At 37.0% G+C, this 12,676-nt stretch overlaps 1 protein-coding gene across 1 annotated transcript in view; it reads left to right on the top strand.

The window, feature by feature from the left end:
• Nucleotides 1-12,676, top strand: part of CCDC102B (coiled-coil domain containing 102B) — a 234,522-nt gene that overhangs the window by 76,567 nt on the left and 145,279 nt on the right. The window contains 1 exon segment of the mRNA XM_082415917.1: nt 1,158-1,274. Within this exon segment, the coding sequence (XP_082272043.1) occupies nt 1,158-1,274 (117 nt within the window).

Genomic DNA, 12,676 nt, shown 5'->3' with positions numbered 1-12,676 from the left:
TAAGAACAGCTCTGGGGAAAAATCATTGTTTGCATTTCTAGGATTTTTCTCATTCCTATGTTTCTTTTTATAGACTTAGGTTTTAGGTTCACTGCAAAATTGAATGGAAGGTACATAGATCTCCCATATGCACCCCACCCCGCACTCATAGGTAGCTTCCCCCATTACCGAGGTCCTTCACCACAGTGGTACATTTACTACAACTGATAAACCTACACGATACATTATAATCACCCAAAGTCCATAGTTTACCTAAGGTTCACTCTTGGTGTTGTACATTACTGGTTTAGACAAATGTATAAGGACATGCATCCATCATTAGAGTATCACACAGAATAATTTCACTGCCCCAAAAACCTGTGTGCTCCACCTATTCACCCCTTCCTCCTCCAAGCCCTGGAAACCACTGATCTTTTTATTGATGACATAGTTCTGCCTTTTCTAGAAAGTCATATAGTTGGAATCATACAGTATGGAGCCTTTTCAGATTGGCTTCTTTCACTTAAAAATATGCCTTGATGTTTCCTCCATGTCTTTTCATGGTTTAATAGCACTGTTTTTTGTTTTTTTTTTTTTAGTGCTGAACCATGTTCCATTGTCTGGATGTGCCAGAGATTACTTATACTGTTTTCCTGCAGTAGTTTTCTATAGAAATTTTTTGACCTCTTTTATAGACGTTCTACATACATTTTACCAGCCTGAGCATTATACAGATGTATTTTTTCCATTGCCCAAATTTGTCTGTTACAATCTATACACTATTTATACTTCATAGAAAATATACATAAGTAGGATCACAAAGAGTACTATGGGACTAATATTCAAGACTGAAAGATCAGAATTAATTGGATTAGTTTAGAATTAGTCAATTATTAAGAATCTGTGGAGGTAACTAAGCTTTGTCCAATTTTCAACTTGTGAATTTAGATTAATGGAGATTTGCTGATTTGTTTTCCAACAACATAGGAGTTTTCAACTACAAGTGTAAAGAAATACATGGTTCAACTACAATATTTATAATAGCAACAACAAAACCTACCAGGTTATACATAGAAAAAAAAAACAAAACTGAAAGCAAAGTGAAAGACTAATGTGAATTATCCTGGAACCAGCCTTTGTAATATCTTGTGATTATGACTTTAACTTTCTTTTTTCAGTTTGACATTCTTCATGGTCAACATAAAAATAAAATGGAAGAAATATCAGGAGATATAAAGGAAGGATCGAAATCTCAAAATAGCAGTGACAGAGTGATCTATGAGTTAAGAGCAGAGGTAAGTCACTGGATAAAGAGTAATACACTAAAACATATCTGAAGGTTATTAAATGATATAATGTCCTAAGAAGTATAACTGAGGAGTCTTTGGTTATTTTATGAAAAAGTATGCTGCTGAACATCAAAAATAAAGTATCAGTGTACATGTGATCTAAAATGCTGTGAAATGATATTGGCCCAACACTATTTCTGAATTGTCTGAATGTTATAAAGACAAATTGACTGAAAAACCACCTGGACACACCCCTACCCTCACCCCATATAAGGAACAAGTTCGCCCCCCCACTCAGAAAGCGAGCAAGAAAGAGAACCTGTTTGTTCTTGTTCCCCCCTGCTGCAGCAGGGGCCCCAATAAAGCCTTGCCTGAAAAAAAACAAAAAACCCACCTTATAGCTGATACATCTTACTGTAAATAAATACTTATTAAAAGTTTGATCAGCTGCTGAATCTCATGTGTTAAGATATTATCAGGAACAATGGCATTCAAAATTTGTTACATGTAGTTCCTGGTTGAATTCACATGGCTGTAGGCAATTAGCAGTAGGCAGAGTTACCTCACTTTTGTTATAGTTAATTCATTTCTTAGGTGTGCCGAGTAAAATGGTGGAAACATCTAGTTTCCACTCCCACCACCACCACCAATGAAAAATTAATTTTCACAGATTGTACACTCTGTTTTCTTTGTCTTGTTGGTAAAGGAGGAATTATCATCCTTAGAGATAGGAGGGGAGATTGAATTATTTGTACTTTCTAGAACATTGTGTTAGTGCATTAAAAGTGGGAAATCATAAATTATTTATTATGTAACAGGTAATTCTGGAAGATGTCTTAGATACAAATGTGTAAGAACAATTTAGGAAATGGAATTAAGTTAGTGAAAAATATAGGTAGGGAAGAAAGTAATTTGTGCTAGAAGGTTTCTTCCTTATAAAATTCTGTAAAGACTGAATTCACACCTCAGTATGTTTTATATCAGATGAACATAGTGCAGTGGAAAATTCATAGATTTCAGAACAAAAGTGGCTCCATCACTTACTGATTACTTTATTCTGGTCAACTCTTTAAGCCTCTCTGAATCTCAGTTTACAAATTGTCATAAGGGAAGTAAGAGTAATACTAGTTATCACACAGGATTTTTGAAAAGATTACGTATTGCAGGGGAAAAATTGTCAGAGGCAGAGTGCTTTACTGTTGGGAATTAGCTAAGATATTCAGGAGAATTTGCCCTTCCTGAGATTAGCTCTTCCCTTGTCACCTCTTCTATGAGTCATGTAAGGGGTGTTGGGGTGAAGGAGGATATATAGAGACATTCGTGATGAGAAAGACTGAACTGTTGAAAACATCGCTTCCTAACAGTGAAGTCAAAGGGGAAAAAATGATGGCTCGTATATCTTTTGTTTTCTAAGAGGAACCAAACCAGCAGGATAGGTACCAGTGTTCCTTGGCCCTGAGATCTGAGAAGCATCTTTGATTAAGCATCGCACACTATGTCATGTACAAGCTTATTTAGGACTTAGAGACAAATGCAGAGGAAGGCACATATGGTTGTTAATACTCTCCTCAAAAGTTGACGGCATTGTCTTAGATCATCATTTTCGGGATACACTGGGAGCCATAGCAATATAGGATCTCTGATATACAACTTTTTTAGTTTGGTGTAGTAGAAAGTTCTGAGACTCATTTGAGTAAGCTATTTCACATCTATAGAGCTCAATTATGTATCTTAAGATACAAACATTTTGCCCACCTAAAGGCACTTTTCCATAAGATATTCAAGCACTATGATATATAATTTTTGCTATTTTGAAATTCTTAGTGAAGCACTTAATGCTGAAAGCAAATGCAGACATGAATTGCCTAAGTCTTTTACTCTGTGCACTTGAATGTTATATTCGATTGAATTAAATTTCAGAACGAAGGCTTTGTTCAAAAGAAAACAAATATTGGGACAGATTCTTATAGAAACAGTGAGCTTGTGTGTGTGTGTTGTATATATGAGTCTATGTGTTCATTTAAATTTTAAATTAGGATAGAAGCTACCTCCTTTCTTTGGAAAAGAAGACATAACCAGTCTGTTGTCATTGTTTTGTTTTTTATACTGGTTATGTTTAGGTCTTAAAATCATATCATAACTATTTATTTATTTATTTATTTATGGCTGTGTTGAGTCTTCGTTTCTGTGCGAGGGCTTTCTCTAGTTGCGGCGAGCGGGGGCCACTCTTCATCGCGGTGCGCGGGCCTCTCACTATCGCGGCCTCTCTTGTTGCAGAGCACAGGCTCCAGACGCGCAGGCTCAGTAGTTGTGGCTCACGGGCCTAGTTGCTCCACGGCATGTGGGATCCTCCCAGACCAGGGCTCGAACCCGTGTCCCCTGCATTGGCAGGCAGACCCCCAACCACTGTGCCACCAGGGAAGCCCCATATCATAACTTTTTATGGTTGCATAAAAGTCATTGTGTGATTATACCATAATTTAATTAAAATATAATCTATTTTTAAAAGTCTGTTTAGTTTTATTGTTACATATATAATCAATATTGCAGTAAACATGCATGTCCACGTGTATCTTTAAACATTTAAAAATGGCTTAGGGTAAATTCCTAAAAATGGTAAGGCGTTTTCAAGAGAATGTTTATTTTTCAGTATTTTATACACACTGCCAGATTGTCCATTAGAGAAATTATATCAATTTACATTCTCACTCACCTGCAATGTATAAACATGCTCATTCTATAGCCAACAGTATATATTATTGTTTTTAAAATTTTCCTAGCTGATAGGCCAAAAAGATCATTTTAATTTGTATTTTATTGATCTAAACATACACTTCTAGTTGTTTGCTCATTTTTATTGGTATAAGGTTTATTATAATAGTTACCATTTACTGAGAACTTACTGTGTACATCACACATATATTGCTGAGCCATTGAAATATAAAATCTTATTTAATATTTTAACACTCTTATGATCTGTGTATTCTTAGCTACTTTTAATGGAAAGAATCTTAGAGAACTTACTTTGATCAAGGGTACATCAAATGTACGTTGTGCTCAAGGGTACATCAAATGTTATCGAGATAATCTTTTACCTATGTTCCTACTTAGTTCCAATTTCTCAGAGGCACACACTCAGGTCAGATTGTTCATCAGGTTAGGATCTTACCAAAGGCCACCAGCCCATGAGTTACATCCTGAAGCCACATGTTACCAGCAGTCAGTATCTGACATTGCTACCCCGGTCTGTCCTCATTCTGTGGGTTTACTGAAGCAACAACTCTGGAAATACAATAGATTTTAATTGTTGGAATTAAAAAATAGTATCTTCATATCAAACATCATGATTTTCTAACCATTGATGATCCCCATATGTCATGGGCATCTTTTTAAAACTGTTACTAACACCCACCAATTTGCTAATAGTATTGTTTGCACTTGAGGAGTGGGCTTTACTTATCTCTTAATCTGCCCAGTCTCTTTCAGAAATAGTTTGATGATGATCTTCCCATTTTGGAAATCTGATTGGTCAAAGAAATTCAAAATGCTGTCTTGATAAAAAGGCCCCAGAGTATTTAAATAATTGACTCTTCTGGACAATGTGTAATGAGGTGAATTCTCTGAGCAGGAAGTCACTTGGTAAACGAATATATCTTAACATATGCATATGCGTAACGGATGCATTTGATCTTTTCTCCACATTTAAGATCAACACCCCTTGAACTAGAAATGAGAGTTTATTTAGAATGGAAATGAACTGGCATTCTGAGTGAAGAAATTGTTACCTTTTTCTACAACCTGGCTGCTGCTTGAAAGCAAACTCATAATCAGGAAACACTCGCATTACATTTTTTAGGCCAGACATTTTAGGATAAACATTTTCCAAGGGAAAATAATTAGTTTATCTTGTATTATTCCAAAAATATATCACTTACATTTCAGTTTCAAATTTTGGGGAATTTTGATTTCATATTTCTTTTCTGTGGTTTGTTCTTTTCTCTTCCCACCTATTCACACATTTATATCCTATTCCTATTCCACTTTGGAAAGATTAAGTAGACATACTTTTCCCTACTTAATTCAATAAATCAAATAAAAACTCTGAACATTATATGTAAAGCAAACATAAAAGACTCAAAGTTGAAGAGAAAAGGCATTCAGCTAGGTATCTTGGGACCTAAGAAATTACATGGAGGAGTTTCCTGGATTTTCTTTTCTTTGAATATATATGCCAGAATTGGAGCTGAAGAAGCTAGCAGCCTGGAAATAACAACAGGCACAGATAAAAACAAAACCAAAAACAAAATGCAACCGAAATCTGCTTGCTCTAGTTAAAGGACTAGGGAATGGTCAGCTTAGCAAGACAGGAAACCACTAGACAATAATTGTTCTAATCCACCAAATATTACAGAAAACAGTGGTGCCCCACTCAACTCCTGTTAGTAAAGCTGAATAGGGAGCCTACACTTCCACCCTCACAAGACAGTAGAAAGTTGCCCAGTCTTTCCTTCTGGAGTGTTGGCATAGAAGGCTGAGCTGGAACCAGGGTTTTATCCCTTCTGGGCAGCAGTGAGACCCCCAGAGCTTGTGGTGTCAGTGAAAACCATGTAGGGGGCCTGTACTTTCACCTCCACCCTCTCCCAGCTACAGAGGTCTAGTGGATAGCTGGAGCACCCATCCCCATCCAGCAGTAACTAGGAGCATCCCCAGTCGGGTACCAATGGAGGTTTGGTGGGGCCTGAACTTCTACCTTCACCTGGAAGCAATGAGTCCATGCTGCTGCTTTACCTTCCAGAATGGTGCATCAGAGGAACCTGTCTAACACAGAATGTTTAGATGAGAGCCAGAGTCTCATAAGATAATACCCAAAATGTCCAGGACACAATTGACTATTACTCATCATATCAAGAACCAAAATATCTCAGAATGAATGAAAGAAGACAATCAACAAATGCCAACACTGCAAAGACAGAGATGTTTCCATTTCTTGGCGAGAATTTTAAAGTGGCCATCATAAAAATGCTTTAATCAGCAATCATGACCATGCTTGAAACAAATGAAAAAAATAGAAATCCTCAGTAAAGAAATAGAAAGTCTCAGCAGAGAAATAGAAAATACAAAGAAGAAACAAATGGAAAAGTTAGAAGGGAAAAACACAATAACCAAAATTTTTAAAAATTATGAATGGAAGGGACAGAAGAAAGAATCAGTGAACTTGAAGACAGAGCAATAGAAATTACCCAGTCCGAATGACAAAAAGAAAATAGTCTGAAAGAAAACAAAGCCTTTGCCAACAGGGATTGAGGTAGGGGCCTGCGGGATGCTAACAAAGATCAAACGCTTATGTCACTGGAGGCCAGTTTGAGAGGAGAAATTATGAGGGGCCGAATATTACTCAAAGAAATAGAGTGAAAATTTTCCAAATTTAGGAAAAGGGTCAAATCTATAGTCAAGATGCTTAGTAAACCCCAATCAGCATAACCTCAAATATATCCACATCCAGATACTTAGTCAAACTTATGGAGAACTAAGAAACAATCATCTTGACAGCACCAAGAAGGAAATTACACCTGACCTACAGGGAAAAAAAAATCCAAATGACAGTGAAAATTTCATCAGAAACCATGGAGACCAGAAAGAAGTGGCACACTTTTGTCCAAGTTCTGAAAGAACTGTCAACTCAAAATGCTATATCCAGTGAAAATACCTTTTAGGACATTCTCAGATGAAAGAAAACCAAGATAATTTGTCTCCAGTAAATAAGCACATGAAAAGGTGTCAACCCATTAGTCATCAAGGAAGTGCAACTTAAAACCACAGTGAGATAAAACTACATATTTATCAGAATGGCTAAAATAAAAATCAGTGACAACAGCAATGCAGGTGAGAATGCAGAGCTACTGGATCACCCAACTCGCTACAGGAGATGTGAATGATGACAATCACATTGGGTGACAGTTTGGTGTGTTCCCAAATAACAACTATCATGTGACCAGGAAATTGTACTCCTGTGCGTTTCTCTCAGAGAAATGAAAACTTACATCCACACAAAACTTATACATGAATCTTTAAAGTAGTTTTGTTTATAAATGCCAAAACTTGGATACAACAATGATACCTTCAATGGGTAAATAATTAAAAGTCATTACAGCTATACCTTGGGATAAACTCCTCAGCAAAAAAAGGGATGAGTTCTTGATCTATGCAGCAATCTGGGTGCATCTGCGGAGAAGCATGTTGAATGAAATATATCAATCTCAAAAGACAATATAGCCCATGATTCCATCTATATTACAGTATTGAAATGACAAAACTTTAGAAATGGAGAGAAGATTAGTGGTTGCCGGGGATGAAGGCATGATGGGAAGGGAGTGTGTGTGGCTATTAAATGGCAACATAATGCATCCTTGTGATGGAAATGGTCTGTATTTTGACTATGTTATTGTTGACATCTAGTTATTATACTGTACTATAGAGTTACAAGATGTTATCATTAGGGAAAACCAGATAAAGTACACATGAGATTTATTTTGATCATTTCTTACAACTGCTTAAGAATGTACAATTATCTCAAAATAAAAAATTCAATTAAAAAATCCCAGTCTCGGGCTTCCCTGGTGGCACAGTGGTTAAGAATCCGCCTGCCAATGCAGGGGACATGGGTTCGAGCCCTGGTCCCGGAAGATCCCACATGCCACAGAGTGGCTAAACCCGTGAGCCACAATTGCTGAGCCTGTGCGTATGGAGCCTGTGCTCCACAACAAGAGAGGCCGCGATAGTGAGAGGCCCGCGCACCGCGATGAAGAGTGGCCCCCACTTGCCACAACTAGAGAAAGCCCTCGCACAGAAACGAAGACCCAACACAGCCATAAATAAAAAATAATAAATAAATTAAAAAATTAAAAAAAAAAAAATCCCAGTCTTCTCTCAATATGTATGACAAGTTCCACCCTTTCTACATACTCCTCTGAAAATATGTATCCCTCATTTTATTTCCATTTTTGGGATCTGAGAGACCTGGGTCCAAGTTCTTAACCTGGCACTGACTTGCTGTCTGACTTCCTACTAACTACATGGATTTTCTAAGTCTGTTTATCTGCAAAATAGTATTTAAGTAACAACTCATCTAAAGGATTAATTCATCCATATATGTAAAGTACTAAAAATTGTACATTATGTGTATGTAGTAGGCATGCAAGAAATACATGTTTTCTCCCTTGTCATTCAAATTTCATTTAGTACATCCTATATTGGAATGACAATCCAGATTTTTAGATATTAGTAACATTGTAGATAATTCTGTGATATCCCATAGAAAACTTCAGAATACTTCTATATGTGTGTGTTCTTCCTCTTCTCAACTGTAAGCTTTTTGGAGTTTAAGGGTACTGTCTTACAGCAACTGCACTGAGCACAGTTTCTGGTGCCAAATAGGTTTCCAATAAATGTTTGACAGGGGGAAATGCATCTTTTAATGTGAATAATCTAGCTCCAAAATTAGTCTGTAAATCTTCCAAAGGAGTAGAATACATTTTCCCATTCCTGAATCACCAAGTGTCTTGCATATATCTCTTCACGCATTGACAGTTAAGGCAAGTCTTTAATGATTATATGGACAAAGACCATGAAAGTCTTGAGCAGGAAAGAACCTAAAAGGTACAGTCTAGTCCTTCATTTCACAGATTCCCTTCCTCACGTTAGTGAATTACCCACAATGGGCTCTTCCAGCTCTAGATGTGTCCCCATCCCCATGCCGTTGACACTCATTGTCTTTGATACTTCATTAGGATTAAAATCTTTCCACATAATATGAGAGAATGCTCTTTAAATGATTTCTTTTTCTTCCTAATCCTGACTGCAATATGATATAAATTGAAGGAACAAAGTATATTCATTTTTTCTCTCTTTCAGAATGTCTCTATTTATTTACTTTTAAAATGCTGCTTCCCAATTAAGGAAAAAAGACCCAGATGGGTAACATGTTAAATTTAACTTGTGATTATATAAGTAGTCCTCTTTATTTTGCTTATGGAAGATAAAACATAAACATTTTGTAACAAAATTTTTTCACACACAGAAATTGTATCATTGTTGAGGTTTAAGGGAACTTTCCTCCATGTGTGTACCAACTGGATTCTCTCTGCATAGGCAAAATGATAGTGAAGTGAAAAGCAAAGCAAGGCAACAAAATAAGTAATTTGTATGCTCATTCATTCATTGTCAATCATTTAGTCAACAAACACTTATCAACCATCTACAGAGTCCTTGGTACTGGAATTAAGCACGGAGGAGTTGATAGAATGATAGCCACAGTGGAAAACAAACAAACAAACGCAGCAGTTAAACACAGTGTGTTATGTACTTTGATGGGTAATGTATAGTGATCTATGTGAGTTCATAGAAAAGATATCGAGGATGAGATGTGAACGATGAACAGCATCTAACCCACGTAAAGGGGAAAGGTAGAGGTAAGGACTGTAAATGATAAAGGGAGTAGCAGGCGAGAAAGCTAAAGACCACAGTATTGCCAGGAAATAAATGTAATAAAAAGAATGCTCTGACCTGTAAAAGATTTAGAGCATTTCTGTTGAGTAGGAGAATATATTGAGAAGTCTTTTTTAAATACTGGGGTATTGACAGTAAAGCAAAAAATTCCTCCTTTCGCTCTTACGCAACTATAGAATTATGCTGATATGGGGGGAATATTTTGATCACTAGAAGAGTAACACAGTCTAGCGGGCAGCAATTCATTACCAGGTTTTTTATTTCGGGTAAGGTGGGGGAAAATACAGAGGGCAGAAAAATGTTTTGTTCTCTGTTTAAAAAGAGAAAATGTTTTCAACGTGTTTTCTTAAATTACAAATTCAATTTTTAGTTCTGCAAATATTTTATAGTACCTACTGTGCTAGGATCTAGTAATTCAGTGGTGTCCAAAGTAGAAATGGGCCTGTCCTCAGAGAACTGCCTTCAATGAGAGACACAGGAGTCATCAAAAATCCTACAGTTAATTGCATGTTTTCAGCTCTACGGGAGCTACATAACAGATGTGCATGATGGCGGGGGAGCTGACCTAGTTAGGAATTTTAGATTTAAAATTTTAAGTACCTGAGATTTATTTACTAACATAGTTAAATAGAATCTTCTTTATGAGAAGGCTGTTATATAACCAGAAATCCAGTGCCATAATAATTTAATTTTCTGAGATTGCCACAATAGGTGTTGATTTGAATTGATTTAAATCTCTTGTATCTCATACCTCTTATCGACTTTACATGTTCCAGCAAAGAGAGTTAGGTTACTGATAATACTGTGAATGTATCCGAAATGGTTATATAATTTTGAAAGAGGATACTGATGCTTGCAAGCAGGTTAGTTTAGAAGTCTGTTAGTGGTATGGATTTAAGCATTCTGGCACACTCTGAGTTCATATTGATGAAACTCAGGAAACAGAATCCATAAAAACATATTTGATATGAGTAAACCATTAGAGAGAAATAATATTCTGGGAAAAGTGCAAATCAAACTGTCACACATGGATATGCATTCTGGTCATTTACACAAATATAAGTCTAAATGGTCTAATTATCCAAGACGAAAACTGTCACTTGTCCTGGAGTTACGGAAAACTGATAAACACAAAATCAAATAATGGATGAAGGCTTGTGATCACTTTTGCAGGAAGTATTAAGTGCCGTGAGTAACAGGTTTTATTTTTTCAAAAAGGGTTTTAAATTATGTGGAGTAGAATAAAGTATTTAAACATCTTTGCTCGGGTATCTCAACAGCAGTAGCTTTTCCCTGGTAACTAGGTTTTTGGAAAAGTTTTCTAGCTAAGTTAGATTGATGATTTAATTACAATCTGAGATTTAGTTTCTTTAACTGTAAATTTCTTACTAACTTCTGTTGGATAGAAAACAGTCTACCAAAGATTGGGATGTGGGCGGTAATAGAAGAAACTGTGTTAATCAAAACTCTTAAATGTTGGTTTGTCTCAGAATCAGCCCATGTCTTCAGAAATCCCTGCATGTTTTGGTGCCAACCTAAAACTAACCAACCTCAAGGCACCTAGTGTTTCCTCAGTGTCCTCAGGTGACCTAAGGCCTCCACTGTGATGCCCTCTATGTCTCGTCCTCTTTGGATCACACACATGCATTTGGGACTTTTCCTGGTCCTTTGGCCCATAAGTTCTGTACAATTCTTTCAAGATCCTGTTTACTGCTTTCCATGGTGGCAACAAGTGAACTTAGCAAATTCATATTAATATGCTATTTACATTTTCGTGGCATCATATCAATTATTCCTCTCAATGTTTCAAATTCAAAACTGCTTTGCTAAAAGTGTTACTGTATAGTTGCACTGAATCAGGATTCAAATCTCCAGTAAAGAGAAATATTGTTTTATGCTAGAGGCATTAGATTTAGAACTTTCCTATTGCCATCCTTAAAGATGCTTCCCTTAGAAAACATGTTTCCATATGAACTTCTGGAAACGTGTGCTTTAAACTAAATGAGCAGTCACACTCTCTTCTTCCACCGAAATCCCAGGTTAATATGAACACGGCATAAAAGGTGAAGCAGAGGCCTGTCAGTTTAGATGGTGGAGATCTTAGCCTCATCCTGCAGTAGGGCTTGGTTCATGGTAGTTGCCCTCAACATGGCTGTTGGTTGAATGGATGAGGAGAAGGTAAGGTACATATCAAAAAGATGAGAGCCTTCTGTTTCAACCGTCTGTGAGGTTGAAAGAAAAAAAATCAAAATCGGAGGAAGGTATAACTGAGCATAACATACTCATTTGGAAAATGATTTGATGTGTTTTATATTTTACTACATTTGATGTGTTCAAAATACACTGGTTTCCTATGTGCCTATTAATACAGCTTGGTGGGTACAATATTTTTTTAAAAGATTTTTTAATTATTTATTTATTTTTGGCAATGTCCGGTCTCAGTTGCAGCACGTGGGATCTTTCGTTGTGGCACTCAGGCTCTTCATTGTGGCGCATGGGCTTGTCTCTAGTTGTGGCACATGGGCTTCTCTCTAGTTGTGACATGTGGGTTTTCTCCTCTCTAGTTGTGGCGCCCAGGCTTTAATTGCCCTGCAGCATGTGGGATCTAAGTTCCCTGACCAGGGATCAAACCTGCGTCCTCTGCATTGCAAGGTGGATTCTTTACCACTGGACCACCAGGGAAGTCCCGAGTATAACGTTTTTAAGGGCCAAAAACATCCAGAAACTAGTGACTAGTTCTGTTCCTCCAGGTCTCAAATCCATTGTTAGTACTTCCCTCTGTAGGTGATGTGACTCCCCTTACAGGGAGTCCACCCTGATTGGTGTTCTCTCTTCTGCACAATTCCCATCTGACTCTGTGCCCACATGGTCTCCAGAGAATGCTCTGCTGCTCTTGGATATTT

Source organism: Balaenoptera physalus (assembly GCF_965194825.1).
Source record: "Balaenoptera physalus genome assembly, chromosome: 12".
NCBI lineage: Eukaryota > Metazoa > Chordata > Mammalia > Artiodactyla > Balaenopteridae > Balaenoptera > Balaenoptera physalus.
This window is presented reverse-complemented; position numbering and strand designations above follow the sequence as displayed.